Here is a 22332-nt window from a genome sequence, read left to right as displayed (position 1 = left end):
CGCTGACAACCCCGACGGCCGCTGTCTTCAGAACTGTTTTATCCTTGTGTATTATTGGATCTGAAATGTAGTACGTAAGTCTGTTCCTCGTAATATAATGTCTCCGATAGCACGAAAGTATACACTCACTCACTCACTCTCTCTCTCTCTCTCTCTCTCTCTCTCTCTCTCTCTCTCTCGTGCTGTTTTTTTTTGTTGTTGTTGTTGTTTTACTTCCCGGTATTTCATTAGATACTGTACGATGGCACTGACGAGAGAGAGAGAGAGAGAGAGAGAGAGAGAGAGAGAGAGAGAGAGAGAGAGAGAGCAGAGAGCAGAGAAAGGGTATAAAAAGGTTCCTTCATCTCATCCTCCTCCATAGTCACTCCTTCACTATGTATATCCGTTTCCGTGAGTCTCCTTCCTATCAGGCTCACAGTTCGCCTTGGCCTTCAGCTTACGTGTTTAGGAAGTGTGTGGAACGAATAGGATTTTTTGGCATTTCCAGAGGTATGCTTTTATGACCCCGGTGGTAGCTTGACCCTCCTCCTGTACCACGAACGTGAAAAAAGCACTCATGAATATTCGATTAATTTTCCTCTCGACCTTTGCAGATAGTAAAAGTGAGAGGTGGAAGCGTCTGGGAATACTTGGAGAATGACGGAAGCTGAACAACCCTAAAAGAAGAGAGATACTGAGTAGAAAAGGAGAATGACGGAACCTCAACAACCCCAAAAGAAGAGAGATACTGAGTAGAAAAGGAGAATGACGGAACCTCAACAACCCTGAAAGAGAGATACTGAGTAGAAAAGGAGAATGACGGAACCTCAACAACCCTAAAAGAAGAGAGATACTGAGTAGAAAAGGAGAATGACGGAACCTCAACAACCCTAAAAGAAGAGAGATACTGAGTAGAAAAGGAGAATGACGGAACCTCAACAACCCTAAAAGAGAGATACTGAGTAGAAAAGGAGAATGACGGAACCTCAACAACCCTAAAAGAAGAGAGATACTGAGTAGAAAAGGAGAATGACGGAACTTCAACAACCCTAAAAGAGAGAGATACTGAGTAGAAAAGGAGAATGACGGAACCTCAACAACCCCAAAAGAAGAGAGATACTGAGTAGAAAAGGAGAATGACGGAACCTCAACAACCCTAAAGGAAGAGAGATACTGAGTAGAAAAGGAGAATGACGGAACCTCAACAACCCCAAAAGAAGAGAGATACTGAGTAGAAAAGGAGAATGACGGAACCTCAACAACCCTAAAGGAAGAGAGATACTGAGTAGAAAAGGAGAATGACGGAACCTCAACAACCCCAAAAGAAGAGAGATACTGAGTAGAAAAGGAGAATGACGGAACCTCAACAACCCTAAAAGAGAGAGATACTGAGTAGAAAAGGAGAATGACGGAACCTCAACAACCCTAAAAGAAGAGAGATACTGAGTAGAAAAGGAGAATGACGGAACTTCAACAACCCTAAAAGAGAGAGATACTGAGTAGAAAAGGAGAATGACCAACAACCCTAAAGGAAGAGAGATACTAAGTAGAAAAGGAGAATGACGGAAACTCAACAACCCTAAACCCTAAAAGAAGAGAGATACTGAGAATGACGGAACCTCAACAACCCCAAAAGAAGAGAGATACTGAGTAGAAAAGGAGAATGACGGAACCTCAACAACCCTAAAGGAAGAGAGATACTGAGTAGAAAAGGAGAATGACGGAACCTCAACAACCCTAGAGATACTGAGTAGAAAAGGAGAATGACGGAACCTCAACAACCCTAAAAGAAGAGAGATACTGAGTAGAAAAGGAGAATGACGGAACCTCAACAACCCTAAAAGAAGAGAGATACTGAGTAGAAAAGGAGAATGACGGAACCTCAACAACCCTAAAAGAAGAGAGATACTGAGTAGAAAAGGAGAATGACGGAACCTCAACAACCCTAAAGAAGAGAGATACTGAGTAGAAAAGGAGAATGACGGAACCTCAACAACCCTAAAAGAAGAGAGATACTGAGTAGAAAAGGAGAATGACGGAACCTCAACAACCCTAAAAGAAGAGAGATACTGAGTAGAAAAGGAGAATGACGGAACCTCAACAATCCTAAAAGAGAGATACTGAGTAGAAAAGGAGAATGACGGAACCTCAACAACCCTAAAAGAAGAGAGATACTGAGTAGAAAAGGAGAATGACGGAACCTCAACAACCCTAAAAGAAGAGAGATACTGAGTAGAAAGGAGAATGACGAACCACAACAACCCTAAAAGAAGAGAGATACTGAGTAGAAAAGGAGAATGACGGAACCTCAACAACCCTAAAAGAAGAGAGATACTGAGTAGAAAAGGAGAATGACGGAACCTCAACAACCCTAAAAGAAGAGAGATACTGAGTAGAAAAGGAGAATGACGGAACCTCAACAACCCTAAAAGAAGAGAGATACTGAGAAAAAGGAGAATGACGGAAGCTCAACAACCCTAAAAGAAGAGAGATACTGAGTAGAAAAGGAGAATGACGGAACCTCAACAATCCTAAAAGAGAGATACTGAGTAGAAAAGGAGAATGACGGAACCTCAACAATCCTAAAAGAGAGATACTGAGTAGAAAAGGAGAATGACGGAACCTCAACAATCCTAAAAGAGAGATACTGAGTAGAAAAGGAGAATGACGGAACCTCAACAACCCTAAAAGAAGAGAGATGCTGAGTAGAAAACGATTTGGAAATTAGTGAAGTAGCATGATTTCCCTCTTACCATAGACACCGTGAGAGTATGTTGTCGATCTTGCAGTTAAAAGTTGAAGTTCTAGTAATAGTTTTTGTACACACTCTCTCTCTCTCTCTCTCTCTCTCTCTCTCTCTCTCTCTCTCTCTCTCACATCTCTTTTCATCTCTTCTCATATCTGTTCTTCTCTTGCCTTCTCTCTCTCTCTCTCTCTACACCTTCCCCCCGACGCAAACTCTTATCTCTCTCTTTCTCTCTTGCTTTCCTCTTCTTTTCTCCTCTCTCTTCCCTCTTCTCTTGGATGAATGAGTAGGTTTGGAAGTGACTTAAGTACTAACGTGATTTCCCTTTCACCATTGTTAACATAAGAGGATATTAAAGATTTGAGAGAGTTAAACGTTGAAGTCATTTATTTTATTCATCGGGCTTGGATGAGAGTTGGATGAATGAGTAGACTTTGAAGTGACTGAAGCACCACTTTTTCCCTCTCACCTTAAGAACCGTAAGAATAGTATGCTGTCGATCTTATAGTTAAGCGTTGAAGTCATAGTCATTAATATCGAGCTTGGATGAATGAGTAGGGAGAAGACGAGAAGATAAACAGAAGACGATAGATAAAGACGTGAAGCCATAGGAGTCTAGTGAAGGACTGCGTCTTGCTTGAGTAGTGTTGATGGATAAGGAATCTCAGAGCATTGAAAGCCTCTCAGTGCGCGCTCTTTGCTCCATTCAGTAACAGCAAAGGTCAGGAGTTAAGTGCTTTGTAATTACTTTGAGAGCGGCGTGGAGTTCCTGTTGAGAGGGGCGTCTGTACAAGGATGTAGAGGGGATCACTGACACGGAGGGGAGGGGAGGAAGGAAAGGAAAGGGAGGGAAGGAAAGTAAGGTAAGGTAAGGTAAATTTATAAGGGGAAGGATAGAATGGGTTGAACAAGAGGAAAGGAAAGGGCAAGGAAGAGAGAAGGGAAGACTTAGAAAGGAAGGGAAGGGAAGGAAAGATTAGGCAAGGGATGTGAGGGAAGGGAAGGGGAGGGGAGGAAAGCGAAGGGAGACCAGGGGAAGGGAAGAGAAGGGAAGGGGAGTAAGGTAAAGTAATATAAGGTAAGGTAAGGTAAATTAGTAAAGGGAAGGATAGTATGGGATGAAAGGGCAAGGAGGAGAAAAGGGCAAGGAAGGGAAGATTAAGCAACAAAAGATAAGAAAGAAGGAAAGGAAAAGAAGACAGAGCAAGGGATGGGAGGGGAAGGGAAGGGGAGGGGAGGAAAGGGAAGGGAGGGAAGAGGGGTAAAGTAAGGTAAAGTAATATAAAGTAAGGTAAGGTAAGGTAATTAGTAAAGGGAAGGATAATATGGGATGAAAGGGCAAGGAGGAGAAAAGGGAAAGGAAGGGAAGATTAGGCAACAGCAAAGAAGAAAGAAGGAAAGGAAAAGAAGACAGCAAGGAATAGGAGGGGAAGGAAAGGGAGGGGAGAGGGAGAGTCGAAGGGGAGGGGAGGGAACCCTTTACGTGTTTGTTTGGGAACCATTTGGCGCAGATGTTCGCGTCTGCTGAAACAGATACGCCTCGCTGCGACGCCGAGTTGTGTGAGGTCATCTGAATCTCCCTAAGCGCAAATGAATGCACGTATATGGACGCCGGTGACTGAGATGGTGTCAAGTTGGGAGCATAAGCTATGGATGCGCGTGGCGGCGGTGGTCATCTCCGTCTCGCTGGCCCTTTGAGCGTGTGTATGATGATATAGGTCGGTATTATAAGACAGTTTCGCTTCTCACATCAGCTATTTCTAAAGGTCAAAGAGGGGGTCATTTGAGTTCTACTGAGTGTTTCTTCAGGTTCACGGTACAGAAGAAGGGTCAAACTACCATCAGGGTCCCTAAACTATTCCTGGAAATGCCCACAACTCTTACGAAAGCCTTGTCAAATATGTGTTCTTGGGCGGCGAAGTGTCTTATAATACGACTCATTTGTGTTGTTTTCATGTGTTGTATAATGTGAAGGGTGTGGAGTCGGAGTCACCGGAGTCGCCTACTTTTGGCCGGAGTCAAAGTCGGGTCGGATAGTTTGCGATAGCTGATCAGTGAAGCCGGAAAATTTGCGGATTAGCGATTATCGGAATACTCAACAAAGTTATCGGAATTGTGAATTGCGGACTAACAAAAAAAAAAAAAAAAAATAGCGGGTCTCTCTCTCTCTCTCTCTCTCTCTCTCTCTCTCTCTCTCTCTCTCTCTCTCTCTCTCTCTCAAAGTCTCTCTAGTTTGCTCTAGCTGATCAGTGAAGCCGGTCTCGGATTAGCGATTATCGGAATACTCAACAAAGTTATCGAATTCTGAATTGGGACTAACAACAAAAAAAATAGCTCTCTCTCTCTCTCTCTCTTTTATTACATGAAGCATACATACTACCGTACATAATTACTATGTAAAATTATCTCCCTCCTCCTACCCTTCCGCAAAACTTTTGACACATTAGGTTGGGTAAATTTGAAACAAAATTAATACAAGGTGTAATTTTAGTAGATAATTAAGTAAACATGCATTAATTCATTTTCTTCAATTTCGTAAACTCTGTACTCAGTAGTCTGCACTCGGCACTGAGTCTTTGTAATGTTTAAAGTATATCCGCCACATCCTCTTTGTGTTTGATGCGAATGCGGATGCGGATATTTACTTCATCACAAATGCGGATGCGGATGTTTCGTTTTTTAAAATTGCGGATGCGGATGCGGATATGCGATACATCGTTTCCTGAGTTTTCCCTGACTCCCTGAGGCCCAGGAGTGGTCAGTGCCAGAATGGCCACAACGAGTGACGATACGCTTGACCAGCCCAGCGGTCAGCGGCTCTTAATGGTACAGAGGAGCAAATTTTTTGTTTCATAGAAAAAAAAAAATTCACTGAACCGCAATGCAAAGATCAAGCTGAAACACACAAATCTGCCTCAGAAACTAGATAATATTTTGAAACCGTAAAACTTATACGAACTTACCTCTTCGTTCAAATAAAAAGTGTAATGTTGCCGCGAATAGTGTTACGGTGTATGACGCCTCGCTTTGAAGAGGCGGTCTATACTTTAGGAAGATTTTCGAGTCGCAGCGGTGTCCCCAAAAAGTCACAGAAGTCCAGGAGCTACAGTTTGCCGACCAAATTGTTAGGGTTTGTGTGGCGGCGTATCCCTGTGGCGCTGAGAGGTTAGTTTAAATTAGGTTTTGCGTGGTCGTTTGCCACTGCCACGTTAAGAAGTTAGGCTTTGCTTGGCGTCGTGTTCTTGTGGCGCTGCAGGAGATTAGGTTAGGTTAGGTTCTTTGTGGTCGTGTGCCACTGCGGTGTTGAGAGGTTAGGTTTTGCTTGGCGGTGTGTTCCTGCGTCGTTGACAGGTTATACTTTAGATTATGTTCGGCGTAGTCGTGTGTCCTTGTGGCGTTGACAGGTTAGCTTAGGGTAGGTTAGGAAATTTTTACGTGTTTGTGTTGCCTTGAGGTGTGTCCACGTTTACTTGCGTTTGGTTTTGCTTGGCGGTGTGTTCCTGCGTCGTTGACAGGTTATACTTTAGGTTATGTTCGGCGTAGTCGTGTGTCCTTGTGGCGTTGACAGGTTAGCTTAGGGTAGGTTAGGTAATTTTTACATGTTTGTGTTGCCTAACTTGCCTTGAGTTGTGTCTAGGGTTAATTGCGCTAGGTTTTGCGTGATCGCGTGTCCTTGTGCTGGTGGGAAGTTCCCTGCTAACAACACCCTCTACCTCAAGGCCGGAGGGAGCTAATAAAACCTTAAGGAGAAATTTGATCCCCATTTACGTAACGAGTTGCGTGAGGCGGAAGGGTCACGTACGCAGCGGGAGGCGTCGAGTGAGGCCCACGTGACGGGCTGAGGGCCGCGGGGCAGCCGGTGTGCGGCGCTGCGGCCACCGAGGGTGCTGGTGATGACGAAGATGATAACAACAGCAATAATAGACAGCAATAATTATATTGATGATGATAATGATAATAATTATTATTATCATTAATTTTATTATTATTATTATTATTATTATTATTATTATTATTATCGTTATTATAAGGTAATACTACACAGGGTCGTAAGGAAAATGGCTCACCTGTCGAGGTGCGAGAGGCCCTCCGTGATGTCCAGACCGAAGGTGTCTTGCCTGCCGGGGGGCGCGGCGGGGTCGGGAGCGGCCAGCCCTGCCGTGAGGTGTGCCCGCTGGTGTTCCATGCCCGACAAGGACGCCCGCCGCCCCTGCACGGAAGGCGCGGCCATCCCCGCCCACCCCCCGCCGCTGCCCAGGGAGGCGCCGGACGCCTGGGAGCGGCTCCACTTGGCGTGCCGCGGCTCCGAGGCCCTGTCCGTCCCGAAGCTCACGAAAGTGGGCTGCTGCGGGTGGCTGCCGGCGTCCGAGGCCAAGGTGCGGGGCCGCGGGGCGTGCGGCGGCGGCAAGAGGGCAGGTGCGGCGGGGCCCGCCTCCTGGGTGCGGGTGGACGGGGCGCGGCTGGCCACACCGGGGGGCATGAGGCTACTGCTGATGCTGCCGCCTCCGAGGTTCTGGGGCCGGTGCGCCGCGTTGTTGTTCCTGGGGGTGGGAGAGGCGTGAGTCACGGCGCTGGTGACGCGGCCATGGGTCACGACCCCGGCACCCACCCCGCCCGGTGCACCGCCAGGCCGGGGAGTATTGGTATTGTACCGTGAACTATGATAATATAACATGATGATAATAATAATTACCAATAAAATAATTCAAAATAGTAACATTAATATTAGAAACAATAATTAATATTATCAGGCAGTAGTTAATTATATAATAATGATGGTAGTAATGATGATGGTGGGTTTTAGATTACTATAATCGTATTTGTCGTCTGGGACACCATTCTTCTTCTTCTTCTTCTTCTTCTTCTTCTTCTTATTATTATTATTATTATTATTATTATTATTATTATTATTATTATTATTATTATTATTATTATTATTATTATTATTATTATTATTATCATTATTATTATCATTATTATTACTATTTTTATTATTATTATTATTATTATTATTATTATTATTATTATTATTATTATTATTATTATTATTACTATTGTTATAATTAATTACCATCATCATAGTTATGGGACCCAGGCCAGTAACACAGCGGTACTCAGCACTGGTCGGGGCTCACCTTAGGGGGGGGCTGAAGGAGGTGGCCGTCGGGTGCATGAAGGCCGAGCGGACGCCCCGGAACCTGACGCTGAGGACGCCCTGGAAATATAGTGTTGGCTGTAGTTAACAGTGCCCCTCCTACTACTACTACAGCTACTACTACTACTACCACATATAAAAGATACCTCCACCCATGTTTATTTTTCCCGGCATATAATCATGGAGAGCTCCATAAATTCGAGGTCATTAGCCTCAACTCTGTTCGCTAATGACTGTGGCATCCAACTATATCACTAATACCACTTAGCACTAAATCTATACATAACACCTTATCATCTATTGCGTCTTGATCCCCCTTTCCTACCCTACTCATGTCGCTCCCGACCCACCCCAATGTAACTCTCCACCACTGTGGCCTCATAGTCCATATTGGAAATGTTGGTGGCTTTTGGGCCAGAGTGTCTGGTGCCCCTGAGACATAGGATGGCCGACCTGAGCAGGGAGAACGAGAGGCGACACCTCATCCAGGCTTCAACGTGGCTCCTTGGCTGATGCTTCTTTTCTGAGATCAGTTCCGTGAGTCGTGCGTAGAAGCCTCGGGCCCTGGGACCCATCCCGCTGGATGTGGTGAAGACGAGGGGGGTGAAGCTGCCGTGATCCACATGCTGGATTTTTTCACCGTAAGTCCTCGTCTTCTGCTCCTTCCTGTGGTGGGCGGCTTCCAGGGGCAACTCACGGTAACCGGCAGCCATCGGGTTGAATATGCAGATGTCCATGAATGCTCTCCGTCCGCGCACCCAGAATCCGCGGGCACTTACATCAACCCGTGCCTCACGTGAAGTATTGGCCATCCTGTATGTAAGGTGTTCGCCGTCTTGGGGGAGCAGTGCCGGCTCGGTAGTGACGTTTTGGCATACCTCCCCCAGCATGCTGGCTGTCAGATCCCTCACCTCATCGTGTCGGATGCAGACGAGCCGGCTCCTCCCTTGCATGTCATAGTGTGAGTGACATCATTCGGTGATCCATGTAGGACTGATGAAACAGACTCAGTAGAGAATGAACGAAAAGCATAGCTACGCTTATTTCCTTACAAGTGAATGAGCCACGTTTTCGTCCAGCGTTTCATATTATTACGTCCGAGTGTGTGGGATCATTTAATGGGTGACTGACTTACTAACTGTGTACATCTCGTTCATACTGACAGGAAGGGAGGGAGGGCGGAGGGAGGTTAAGGGGTAGAGGGGGAGGCTCCAACCACCCACAGCAATTTTAATAAGGAAAGAGTCAAGGGCTATTCATCTCATCAGCTCCCCTAGACGTGTAAGTGACTCCAGTCCGTCACACTTGCTATGTCGCGTCGCTTGCTGCTGTCACCTGCTGATGGTACATGGGGTCTCTTTCCTTAGATTTGTTGTACGGTGAGAGACGAGCAAGGACTAAAGGACTAAAAACCGAGAATGAAAATGCCGATAACGAAGAAGAGGAGGAGGAGGAGGAGGAGGAGGAGGAGCAATGAGAACCAAACGGAGAAGAGGAAAATGTGGATGACGGAGGAAGGAAAGGAGGAAAAACCGAGAAGGAAAACGGGGGATAACGTAGATAAACAAAGCAAAACCACACACACACAAAAAAAGAAAGGAAAAACAAGGTGTCCCTTCGCTTGCTGTTGTCACCTGGTACTGATCAATGGGTTTTTACTCCTAAGATTTGTTTTGCAGTGAGATGGAAGGCCGGACCGAACAATGAAAGCCAACCAGCCAAAAATAACAGCAACAACAACAACAAAAATAATCCCACGTCTTTTCTACCGCGGGCACCTGCTTCTGTTCAACGGGTTCTCTCTCCATAGATTTGTTTTACGAGGGAAGAACAAGGACTAAACAATAATCAAAGTCAACCAGCCAAAAACAACAGCAACAAGAGCAACAACAACAAAATACCACGTTTTTTCTACCGCGGGCACCTGTTTCTGTTCAATGGGTTCTCACTCCTTAGATTTGTTTTACGTTAAGAGGGAAGAACCAGGACTAAAACAAAGCAAAACGCGGTCCCTTCCTGCTGTTCAATGGGTTTTAACTCCTTAGATTTGTTTTACGGTAAGAGGGGAAAGAGGAAGGACCGAACAAACAAAGCAATCTATATATATTTACACTCTTGCGCTTGAACTGTATCAGGGAGGAAAGAAAATATCGAATGTTTTCTTCCTATTCAGCTTAAACTTCCTTCATTTCGATAAAAAAAAGCTACATAAGAAATGGGTGATCTAAGCTCTATCAGTGTAGTTGTAGGATTTATCAGTCGGGTGAGACATGGTTGCAAATCAAATCATATATACATCAAGGCCACTATTTTTTACACTATTAAGCATCTGTATAAACACTCTTAGCTTCATGGTGTAATAGAAGAAACTCATCTCCTAAAAGCGGTTCTGACTAAGCCGTCATCATCTCTTAGTAGCTGCGATTAAGGATTTTATATGTTTGTAGGCCGTAGATTTTGCCTATCGAAAGACACTTACTAACCTAACCTAACCTAACCTAACCTGACCTAACCTAACCTAACCTAACCTAACCTTTCCTATAAATATCCGGATTTACACACCCACATATATTAATGCTTTCGTAGAGGTTGTTGTATTAGTATTTCCATGGGTAGGTGGTTTTGTGAGCCCAGTGATAGTTTGACAAGGATTCTGCACAATGGGCGTGATAAAATGCATACAACCCGGCTAATCTCCTTTGTGGCTTTTAGAAATGTTTGTTGTGAGAGGCGAAAGCGTCTGAGAATGAGAGACTTGCTTACTAATGAGTCTGTGTGTTCAGCCACGTCACTTGGTACTGCTTGGTTGTTTTGCTGGGCCCGCCACGGCACTGCTACATGCTGGGGGCTCTTACAGTGACCGCGAGGGCCCACATGTTATGGCACTGGCCTTGGACATATTGTTGAGTTTCACCACACACACACACACACACACACACACACACACACACACACACACACACAGATAGATAGATAGATAGGTAGTTTATTGACCACACTTACAGATAGATAGGTAGAGAGATGAATAGATAGACAGATAGTTTTTTTTTTCAGTCTTTCTTCTTTCTTTTCCATTTTTTCTTCGCTTTATTTTTTTCCGTCCTTATTTTCTCCCCTCTTTTCTTCTTTTTAACACACACACACACACACACACACACACACACACACACACACACACACACACACACACTTTCTGCTTACTACTGCATGCTTCGTTGTTCCCTTATGCACTTGGGACCAGACGCAGCTTTCTAGATCACACTAGTTGGGTGTTTTGGTTATTTCGGGTTGTATGTACCGCGGTTAGCCTGCTGCAACGCTCGCTCTGTCTGGGAATAACAGCTTCACATCCTATTATAGCAGTGCGCGTAGCCTCAGTGAACCCTAAAGAGACACAGAGGTTAATGATGACGGTGCAGTTGACATAGAAAACAGAAGAGAAAGAGAAAGAGGTTTAGATGGTTAGCTTGCTTGAATGTTCTCTATCTCGGAATACCAGCCTCACATCCTTTAATGGTGGTGCGCTTGGTCTCCGTGAACCTTAAAGAGACGTTGAAGTTACTGATGACGGTGGAATTGACATAGAAAAAAGGAAAAGAGCGTTGTTTGGTTAGCTTGCTTGAACGCTCCTTCTGTCCGGGAATAACAGCCTCACATCCTTTAATAGTGGAGCGCGTGGCCTCAGTGAACACTAAAGAGACACTAAGGTTACTGATGACGTTGGAATTGACATAGAAAAGAGAAGAGAAAGAGCGTTGTTTGGTTAGCTTGCTTGAACGCTCCTTCTGTCCGGGAATAACAGCCTCACATCCTTTAATAGTGGTGAGCGTGGTCTTAGTGAACCTTAAAGAGCCGTTGAAGTTACTGATGACGGTGGAATTGACATAGAAAAAAGGAAAAGAGCGTTGTTTGGTTAGGGAATAACAGCCTCACATCCTCTAATGGTGGTGCGCTTGGTCTTAGTGAACCTTAAAGAGCCGTTGGGAGTTACTGATGACGTTGGAATTGACATAAAAAACAGAAGAGAAAGAGAAAGAGCTTTATTTGGTTAGCTTGCTGGAATGTTCTCTCTATCTCGGAATAACAGCCTAACATCCTGTAAAAGCGGTGCGCGTGCCCTCAGCGAAGCCTACAGAGCCGTTGAGGTTACTTGACTCTGCAACTGACATAAGGAAGTGAAGAAGAAAAGAGAGAAACCTGAGCATAGATTGAACCAGGATTTGCTTGCTTTAACTTTGTATGTCTGGTGGGTAAGAGAAGAAAAAAATAAGGACGGAAAAAAAATAAAGCGAAGAAAAAGAGGAAAAGAAAGACTGATAAATAAGAAAACAAATAAACTGTCTCTATCTCTCTGTCTCTCTATATCTATCTATTTACCTATATATCTGTATTGGTTTCACATCCTGTAATAGTGCTTGTGACCTCTGTGAACCTGCAAGACATTGAAAAGTGAAGAAAAGATAGAAAAACAGCTGAACTTAGACTGAACCAGGATATGCTTGCTTGAACGCTCTCTCTCTCTTTCTCTCTTTCTCTCTCTCTGACCTCACATCCTGTAATAGTAGTACTCGTGATCCCGCTGACCCCGCAGGACAATGAAAAGTGTGAAGAAGAAAAGAGAGAGAACTGAGAATCGATTGAACCTGGGTGTGCTTACTTGAACGCTCTCTGCCGCTCTGTCTGGGGGAAACGATCAACCTTGCATCCTGTAATGACACTCGTGGCCTCTGTGAACCCTAAGGAGTGTTGAGGTTGTTTACAGCACTACGACCGGCATAGAAAAGAGCATGAAAAGGACTGAGAGGCGTGTATTGCCTGAACCTTGAGCCTCTGACGTCGCTCAAGTCGCTTCAACCGGCAGAGACCAGTGAAAAGGACCGAGAGCGGATCAGTCGTTTATATTAGCAATCGACATTGTGCAGTGTAATAGACTGAGGGTCAGGAAACGATCAGATCACTAGGAATCATTGAGGTTATTAAAGACACTGCAAGGTGGCGCCACTGTAAACACTTGCCTACTCCATTACGAGCTCGGGCCGACCATCAGGCCCCACCACGAAAGCTTACCAGCGTCGTAGGCCGAAAAAAAAAATGTGAAGAGAATTTTAAAGAGTAGAGAATCGCATATCGAAGGAATAGAGGTTGTTTAAACTTGCAACACTGACATAAAAGTATAAAAACTGAGGTTAGTGTAGTCCTCAAACCTTCTTCGGGAGCCGTTAGTTACCTTAAAAAAAGCACCTCAGGCTAAAAAAAAGTGAAAATAATGAAAACGAAACATCGATCGACTCTTAAAATCAGCCATTGAAGTTACTTATAAACGCTGCAACTGACAGCAATAAAGATAAAAGAAAAGAAAAATGTGAAAATGCAAAAAAACAAACAATGATCGACTCTTAAGTAACCATAGAAGTTACTTATAAACACTACAACTGACATAGAAAAGTGTGATAAAGCTTAAGGAAAAGTTGGAGACATACGACCAGCTACGCGTTGCCTCTGTGCTCACATCCGTCACATTGCCCCCCTTGTGTAATAGAAGAGAGAAGACAAACATAATATTAACATCACCAATTACTCACCAAGAAGGGATAAAGTGTAAAGAAGGAATAAAGAAAACAACAACAATAACAATTACTCACCATGGAGGAAAAAAATATACAAGGAAAAAGTGAAGAAAACAGAAAACATCAATTACTCACCAAGGATGGATAGGGCTGGCGTGAGATGGTGAGGGCGCTGGTCTTGTCCATCACTATCATCGTCATCACCAGCAGCACAGGGACCAGCAGGAAGCAACCCCTTGTGAGCAGTGCCCCGGACTTCCCGTGCCTCGCCGCCCCGCCCCGCCCCGCCGCCATCTCGTTCTCGTCCCTCGGGGCTGTCTTTTTACCTCCTGACGAGACTCCACTTCTGCATCGCTTGTTACTGTGCTCTGTTGGACTTGGTGTTGGACTCCTTATCTTTTTCCTTCCTTTTCTTGCAGTTCTTTTTCCCCTCGGTTTTTCTTCTTTATCTTTTCTTTTCTTTCACTTTTTTTTCTTATCTTTTTCTTTTTTTATCTGTTTTCTTGATTTCTTTTCTTTTTTCTTTCTTATGTTTCCTTTCTTATCTCTGTTTTCTTGATTTCTTTTTTCCTTTCTTATATTTTCCTTTCTTATCTCAGTATTCTTGGTTTCTTTTCCTTTTTTTCTTTCTTATATTTTTCCTTTTCTATCTCAGTTTTCTCGATTTCTTTTCCTTTTCCCTTATCTTTTTTCTATTCTTTGTTCTTTACTATCTTTCTTCTTTCTTTTTCTTCCCTTTTTTTTCCCTTCTCCTTATTTTCAGTTCTTTTTTTTCTCTCAGTGACCTTCCTCTCTTTTTATCTTTTTTTTCACTCACTTTCCCTTTCAGCCGTTCCCTTCTCTATTTCTTTTCGTTTCTTTTACTTTTATCTTCTTAATTCTTACTTTATATATTTCTTATCCTTATACTTCCTACTTCCTCTTTTCTTTTTCCTTTTTTTTCAGTGTTTTTCTTTATCATTTTTCAAATATCAATTTTTCTTATGTCTTAATTTTGGGAGTTCCTTTTGTGTTGTTGTTGTTGTTGTTGTCTCCGTCGTCCTGTAATGAAAAGATGGATTAGAGAGAGAGAGAGAGAGAGAGAGATTACTGAAAGAACACACACACACACACACACACACACACACACACACACACACACACACACACAGACACACACTCACACACATAACGGATGAATGCAGTTTGTCCCACTTACTAATGTAAATATTATACGTAAGTCCCTTTGTTTATCTTGCCGACTGTTTATCATTTAATTACACTCTTGGTCATAAAGTACCGACTACACACACACACACACACACACACACACACACACACACACACACACACACACACACACACACACACACACACACACACACACACACACACCCTCTTGCTTATCTGCGCTGCTTCACTTGCCTAATCAGAAAAAAATTGATAGATAAATAGATAAGTATATAGATAGATATACAGATAGAAAGGTAGATATAGATAGACTTTTTTTTACAGTAAAGGAAGCAGCTCAATGTAAAAAAAAAAGAATGATGAGAAAAAAAAGCCCGGTAAACACTAGATAGGTATATAGGCATAGGTAGAAAGACAGACATATAGACAGATAGAAAGGTAGAGTTGAAAAGTAGATATAGATAGACTTTTTTTTACAGTACAGGAAGCAGCTCAATGGCAAAAAAAAAAAAGGAATAATGAAAAAAAAAGCCCGCTAAACACTTCCCCTGTAAAGAAAAAGAGAGTTCAGAAGAATGACCAAAAGAGACTGATATAGATAGATACTTATAAACACAGGCAGATGTATAGATAAATAGATATATAGTTATTTTTACCACGCTATAAGAATCCAACATTAGCTAAAATCACAACACAACATGGACCAAAAGTCACCAAATAAAAATCCGAATAAAGTGTCGAATCTCTGCCTTAGCATCCACGGCGTAAGACTATTTTGAGTTCTGGGACCTTCGAGGAAAAGATAAACATACATTGCGTCGAAATTAAATTCTCAGTAGCTTAATATTGCCATGTAAAAATACTTGGTTATTTGCTTAACTCTCCAGCGAGCCTTGGTTAAACAGAGGGGATAGCATGAGGAGGTTATTTAAGCTCTTACATCATCCTAATAGTCATAGTAATAATAAAGAGAAGAAGTATGAGAATAAAAAAGAAGTTGAAGAGGATGAAGGAGACAAATAACAAGAAGGAGAAAGAGGAAAATAAGATGATGATTATGATGAAGATGACGAACCAGAGGAGTGAAGAACCATCGCTTGTAACCTCCGTATAATACAGTGATGATCAGACCGGATAACGAAGAATTCTGATTTTCTGTGTATACTGGAAATCAAATCGGACCTTTTTGTCATGATCACCCTTTATATCGGACGTTTTTTTGTAATGAGCAAACTTTAAATCGGACCTTTTTGTTACGAGCACCCTTTAAATCGGACCTTTTTGTTACGAGCACCCTTTAAATCGGACCTTTTTGTTACGAGCACCCTTTAAATCGGACCTTTTTGTTACGAGCACTCTTTAAATCGGACCTTTTTGTCATGATCACCCTTTAAATCGGACCTTTTTGTTACGAGCACCCTTTAAATCGGACCTTTTTGTTACGAGCACCCTTTAAATCGGACCTTTTTGTTACGAGCACCCTTTAAATCGGACCTTTTTGTCATGATCACCCTTTAAATCGGACCTTTTTGTTACGAGCACCCTTTAAATCGGACCTTTTTGTCATGATCACCCTTTAAATCGGACCTTTTTGTTACGAGCTCTCTTTAAATCGGACCTTTTTGTCATGATCACCCTTTAAATCGGACCTTTTTGTTACGAGCACTTTAAATCGGACCTTTTTGTCATGATCACCCTTTAAATCGGACCTTTCTGTCATGATCACCCTTTAAATCGGACCTTCTTTTAATGAATACCCTTTAAATCGAACTCTCTTATGTGTACTCTTACAGTCAGACCTTTATTATAAGTGACCTTTCATCTCTTGGGTTAAGTGGCGTAGGACGGCCTTTTTTTTTGCTGTTGGTGTTAGTCTTTATTTTTTTTAGGTCCCTCAGTCAAAAGGTGAAGAAAAAAAAAAGGGAAAAAAAAAACTTGTGCCCCATCGCGTGAGGCTTTTAAGAGCAGATCCATGTTTGTATTTGTGTGTGTGTGTGTGTGTGTGTGTGTGTGTGTGTGTGTGTGTGTGTGTGTGTGTGTGTGTGTGTGTGTGTGTGTGTGAAAAAGAAGAAAAGAAGGGAGAAAATTAAGACGGAAAAATAGAAAAATAAAGCGAAGAAAAAGAGGAAAAGAAAGAAGAAAAGAAAGACTGAAAAAGAAGAAAACACATAATCTATCTATCTATCTGTCTATCTATCTATCTGTAAGTGTGGTCAATAAACTACCTATCTATCTATCTATCTATATATCTATCTATCTGTAAGTGTGGTCAATAAACTACCTATCTATCTATCTATCTGCGTGTGTGTGTGTGTGTGTGTGTGGTGGAAATGAAGTGTGGTTGACTTGTATGTGTAGCTGTCTCACCACCACCACCACCACCACTACCCTCACTACTACCACTACCTCTAACTACCACTAACCTCTTACTGCTACCACTACCAAGTTCCATCTTCATCACCATGTAATCATCATCATCATCACCACTACCATCACCATCATGTACCACCAACACCGTCACTCTCATCCTCAACACCACCACCACCACCACCACTAACAACAACTGCCAAACTACCACCACCACCACCGCCACTACACCACCACTACACCACCACACCACCACATCCAGCACCTCCACTTTTACTACTACCACTACTGTACTTCTTCCACAACCTCTAACTTCACCACTACCACCACAACCTATTCACATCATTTCACCATTCTGTCATCATCATCATCACCACTATCACCATCACAATGTAATCAACACCGTCACAATCATCCCCAAAACCACCACCTACAACCACCACCACTAACAACAACTACCACCACCACCACCACCACCCTTCCCTCACCACTACAAACTTAACCTAACCTAACCACCAACACAAACATCACCACCACCTCAACGACTCTTTCCCTCAACCATTACTACTACCACCATCACCATAACCTCCACCATCATCACCACCACCACCACCATAACTAACATAAACACCACCTCCAGCTCAATGACCCTACCACCACCACCACCACCACCATTGCCACCACCATCACCACCACCATAACCAACACAAACACCACCTCCAGCTCTATGACCCTACTACCACCACCACCACCTCCACCACCACCACCTCCAGCTCAATGACCCTACTACCACCACCACCACCACCACCACCACCACTACCCGTGAGATGTTAGCCAGGTCCAGCATGATAAACATAACCTTTGCCCCGGCTGATAGAAGGTCAACATAGACACACACTTAGGGACAGACAGGGAAGTAAATAGAGAGTTAAGTAAACATATATAGAGTGGTGGTGATGGTGGTAGTGGTGGTGGTAGTGGTGATGGTGGTGGTGGTGATGGTGGTGGTGGTGGTGGTGGTGGATAGGTATGCAAATCACCTGCAATTTCACCTGTATGTAAGTTTTTCTATAAGATTCCTGTACATTAATTTTTTTTCCTTTTCATTCTTTTTTTCATTTTTTCTTCATCTTTATTTTTTACTTTTTATCTTGATCTTGTTTTCTTCTTCATTATCATCATCATTTTCTTCTTCTTCATCTTCTTCTTCTTCTTCTAGTTCTTTTACGTTTTTTTTTCGTTTTTTTCTATCAATCAACTTACAATCTTACTATTTTAACTAATACACCTGCACATTAATTAGTAACCATTTTCTTTCTTTTTTTTCCCTATTTTTCTTTCCTTTTTCATTTTTTCTTCGTCTTTATTTTTTGTGCTTTTGCCTTTTCCTCTCGTTCTTTTTTATTCTTGTTCTTTTTCTTTTCCTTCAAGTTCTTCGTTCTTCTTCTTTTTTTGTTTTTGTTTTGCTCTTCGATTAGTCAACTTACAACCTTACTCTTTAAACCACCCCAATCGTCTTTTCTGATCAAGCCACACTCCCTCTTTTCTAAGCCACCCTTGAGAAAACAGTTCACCTCAACCCTCCTAACCTACCCCAACCTAACCCCTTTCACAGCCACTAAGGGCGATGCACCTTGGAACAGACGCAATCCTTAGTCCCTCTCCTAACCAAGACTCACCCAAGATCTCCATACAGTGCCACCCTTCCAAGGACACATATACACTCAGTAGACTCCCCCTAACCAAGCCACCTAACCCCTTTCACAGTCACTCAATGCACCTAGGAACTGACGTAACCTTAAAATCTCCCCATCTCCCCTTACATACCCCCATCACCTTCCCTTTCCTCCCATGCTACCATCTCTAACCTAGCTCTTTCCCATCTCCTTCCCTTTCACAAACCTCCAACCATCTTTAACCTAGCTCTCTCAAATCTTCTTCCTTTCCCTATTCCTCCCCCTCCCTCATCTCCCTCCTTCCTTATACCTCAAACTCTTCTCCTAACCAAGACTCATGCAAGATTTCTCTCTATGTAGTACCGCCCTCAAGGACATACATTCACCCCTGTAGACTAATGCATAAGCTCCACCACTCTTGACCGTATCCAATCCATCAGCTAATCCACACTCCATATGGTGACCACTAACGAGCTACCGCTAATCTTACGCATCCTGTCCTCCGGGTCTTAGTACTTTATATCACTACTACATAACTACCACTAATTAAACGCCACTAATCATGTACCATTTCATATTTGTCCTGTCACGCTTATTAGTGCTGCCAAAACCACTAACCGGAGACTGCTAACTACTCTACTACTACTCTTACTACTACTACTACTATTACTAACCGCATCCCATCTACATGTCCTGTCCACTTACCAACATTACCACTACCACATACAACTTCTACTACTACTACTACTACTACTACTACTACCACTACTACTACTACTGTCCGTGCACCCCAGCGGCCCCACATGGCATTAATTTCACCCTCACATCCTTAATTAGAACACTACCCACCTTGCCCTTGCTCCTCCTCCTCCTCCTCCTCCTCCCTGTGGCACCAAAAACCCGCCTTGCCCGACCCTCCCCTCCTTCCCTTCGCCTCCCTTCCTCCAGCGCCCTTGACTTCCCTCCCCTCGTGGTGACGGTAGGTAGCATCGTCGAGGGCATCCTGGTATTTATGGCTCCCCTCTTCCCTTCCTTACCCTCCCTCTCTCCCTTTTCTCTCCCTCTTCCCTTCCTTATCCTCCCTCTCTCCCTCTTCCCTTCCTTACCCTCCCTCTCTCCCTCTTACCTTCCTTACCCTCCCTCTCTCCCTTTTCTCTCCCTCTTCCCCTCCTTACCCTCCCTCTCACCCTTTCATCTCCCTCTTCCCTTCCTTACCCTCCCCCTCTCCCTTTCATCTCCCTCTTCCCTTCCTTACCCTTCCTCTCCCTTTCCTCTCCCTCGATCCCTCCCTGTAGCTAGTCTTCCCTGCTTCCCTTTCTCCCTTCGACCCTTCGGCCTCCCTATGTGTTCCTCTTTCTCCCTCTCCTCCTCCTCCTCCTCTTCCCCTTCCTCTGTCCTCCCCTATGCTATATCCCACTTCCCTCTCCCTCCCTCTCCCTCCCTTTATTAATATCTTCTTTCCCCACTACTGTTCTCCTTTCTTTTTTTCCTCTTTCCCTTTCTGCGCAGTTTCCTCCTCCCTCCCTGTCTCTTGTTTTCTCCCTCCTCCTCCTCCTCCTCCTTTCCTCCCCCTGCTCCGCGAATCCACCCTCGTGTGCTGTACTGAACTGTACTGTAGATCTTGCTGTGCTGTGTGCCGTGTGCTATTTCGCGTCGTGCTGCGTACTGCTTATTGTCAACCGAGTTAGCTGCCCGCAGAGGTGTGCTGTTTGCTGTGCGACCACGTGCTTCATTGGACAGGATTAAGTATTGCCCTTATTTTTACTACCTCTCTCCGCCTGTAACTACCCTCTCGCAGTAGCGCCCTGTAAAACATATATACACCTATACACAAAACACAGTGTTACACTCTTTCCGCCACATTCTTTATATATTTCCAGATTCCACTCCGACGCCGCTTCCTACGCAGGTGTTCAGACCTACCTGACCTGACTTGACCAGATTATTCCCCAGAGACCAGTAATCCTCCCTCCCTCCCTCTCGCGTTTCGCTCCTCCTCTTCTCTCGCCTCCCCTCTCCATTGCCCCTCCCCCTCTCTCTCTCTCTCATTACTACCCCCCACTTGCCCCTCTCTGTCTCTCCTTCCTCACTCCCTATCTCGTTCCCACCCTCTCTCTCTCCCCCTTTCCTTCGCCTCCCTCCATCCCTATCTCCTCCTACGCCTGCCAATCTCTCTCTCTCTCTCTCTCTCTCTCTCTCTCTCTCTCTCTCTCTCTCTCTCTCTCTCTCTCTCTCTCTCTTCTCTCGCCTCCCCTCTCCATTGCCCCCCCCCCTCTCTCTCTCATTACTACCCCCCACTTGCCCCTCTCTGTCTCTCCTTCCTCACTCCCTATCTCGTTCCCACCCTCTCTCTCTCCCCCCCTTTCCTTCGCCCTCATCCGCCCGCCATCCCTATCTCCCTCCTACGCCTTCCCATCTCTCTCTCTCTCTCTCTCTCTCTCTCTCTCTCTCTCTCTCTCTCACTTATTCTCGCTTATTCACGCACGCGTCCCTCTGCCCTACGAAAAAGAAAAAGCAAAGCAAATATATAGATACCTCCTCCTTACCAAGATGGCGCTAAAGAAATGTTCGACTTGCACAGGAAACTTCTCTGGTCATTTCTTCTCAGGACGATCGACCGTCTGCAAGATCTGCCTGTTGACTCAGCAGATGGAAACGAGACTCCTTCAACAGGACGAAAGGCTAACGGCTGGCGAGAAGAAGATCACCGAACTAACAAGTACTGTTGATACCTTGCAGGAGTTTATCCAGTCCAACATCGTCGCCCCTCCTCCAATTGACGCCTCATCACCCTCCTCACCTGCACTCGATGCCCAGCCACCTTCCGAAGAAGGCACGTCACAGGACCCGGTAGAGCTGACGCTGAATGCTTCACCCCCGTGAGAGGAGGAGCCAGACCCGCCCCTAGAGCCATTTATCCTACTCATTGCTACAACAGATTTGCCATACTGGAGGAGGAGGACGAGGAACAGAGCACCTTCTTGGTCGGTGACTCTATGATTCGCCATCAGGTGGTTGAATTCTGTGGCAGAGTCTCCCGTCGTAGGCGTAACTACTGTTATCCTGGAGCTGGTGTTGACGACATCACAGCTGCCCTGGACGAGGTCTCCGCTGAGGCCTCTAATGACTCACTCTTTGTTCTCCACACAGGTACAAACGACGTCACCACGACCCGGTCTGAGGAACTGCTGGACAAGTACCGTAGGCTCATCCAGCAGTATAAGACTAAATCCCTAATATTTTGATTTCAGGAATTCTACCACGGACATGGGATGAGGGCGACTTCTACAGTAAGGCCTTCAGCCTCAACAACCGCCTGCAGACTCTCTGCGGAGAGCTTGACGTCGAATTCTTTAACGCCTGGAACGATTTCTACGGCCAGAGTAGACTTTTCCAAAGGGACGGCATACACCTGTCCCCCATCAGGGCAGCCAGATTTGGAAGGCTCCTCAACAACGCCGTACATAACGCCCGAACAACAAAAAACGACTCTCAGCCACGTCCTTCCATCCCGCCCGTGTAAATAGACACCTCACACCGCAACAGACTCGTAACATTGAACCCTCCAGTAACTCTATTACCAAGCTTCAAGATAACCTAAGAGTCCTTAGTTTCAATGCGCGTAGCCTAAGAAACAAATTTGATGAACTGCGATGTCTTGCTCTGACAGAA

The 22332-nt window shown here is 44.4% G+C and overlaps 2 protein-coding genes and 1 long non-coding RNA gene across 10 annotated transcripts in view; 1 reads left to right on the top strand and 2 right to left on the bottom strand.

Moving 5' to 3' along the window:
• LOC127009545 (actin-histidine N-methyltransferase-like) overlaps positions 1-22332 on the top strand; it is a 77871-nt gene that overhangs the window by 22872 nt on the left and 32667 nt on the right. The gene's annotated exons all lie outside the window — the stretch shown is intronic.
• Positions 1-22332, bottom strand: part of LOC127009543 (uncharacterized) — a 54790-nt gene that overhangs the window by 4306 nt on the left and 28152 nt on the right. Inside the window, exons 2-4 of the mRNA XM_050882717.1 lie at positions 13583-14488; positions 7861-7940; positions 6793-7266 (exon numbers count right to left, since the gene is read on the bottom strand). Of these exons, the coding sequence (XP_050738674.1) occupies positions 6793-7266; positions 7861-7940; positions 13583-13741 (713 nt within the window). The 5' untranslated portion in view covers positions 13742-14488. The remainder of the gene's footprint in view (positions 1-6792; positions 7267-7860; positions 7941-13582; positions 14489-22332) is intronic.
• Positions 597-2848, bottom strand: LOC127009546 (uncharacterized). Of its 8 annotated transcripts, XR_007762045.1 has the most exons (7): positions 2654-2848; positions 1968-2180; positions 1753-1914; positions 1288-1341; positions 1180-1233; positions 1072-1125; positions 597-913 (listed from the first exon to the last, which is right to left on the bottom strand). It is a non-coding gene; the product is annotated as an uncharacterized LOC127009546 (long non-coding RNA). The 8 variants fall into 8 exon arrangements; XR_007762047.1 differs by lacking the exon at positions 1180-1233; XR_007762044.1 differs by lacking the exons at positions 1072-1125; positions 1180-1233; positions 1288-1341 and adding an exon at positions 2287-2394 and having other exon boundaries at positions 1968-2075.

Source organism: Eriocheir sinensis, chromosome 41, assembly GCF_024679095.1.
Source record: "Eriocheir sinensis breed Jianghai 21 chromosome 41, ASM2467909v1, whole genome shotgun sequence".
Taxonomy (NCBI): domain Eukaryota; kingdom Metazoa; phylum Arthropoda; class Malacostraca; order Decapoda; family Varunidae; genus Eriocheir; species Eriocheir sinensis.
The sequence above is the reverse complement of the archived record's forward strand: the minus strand, read 5'-3'. Positions and strand labels throughout refer to the sequence as shown.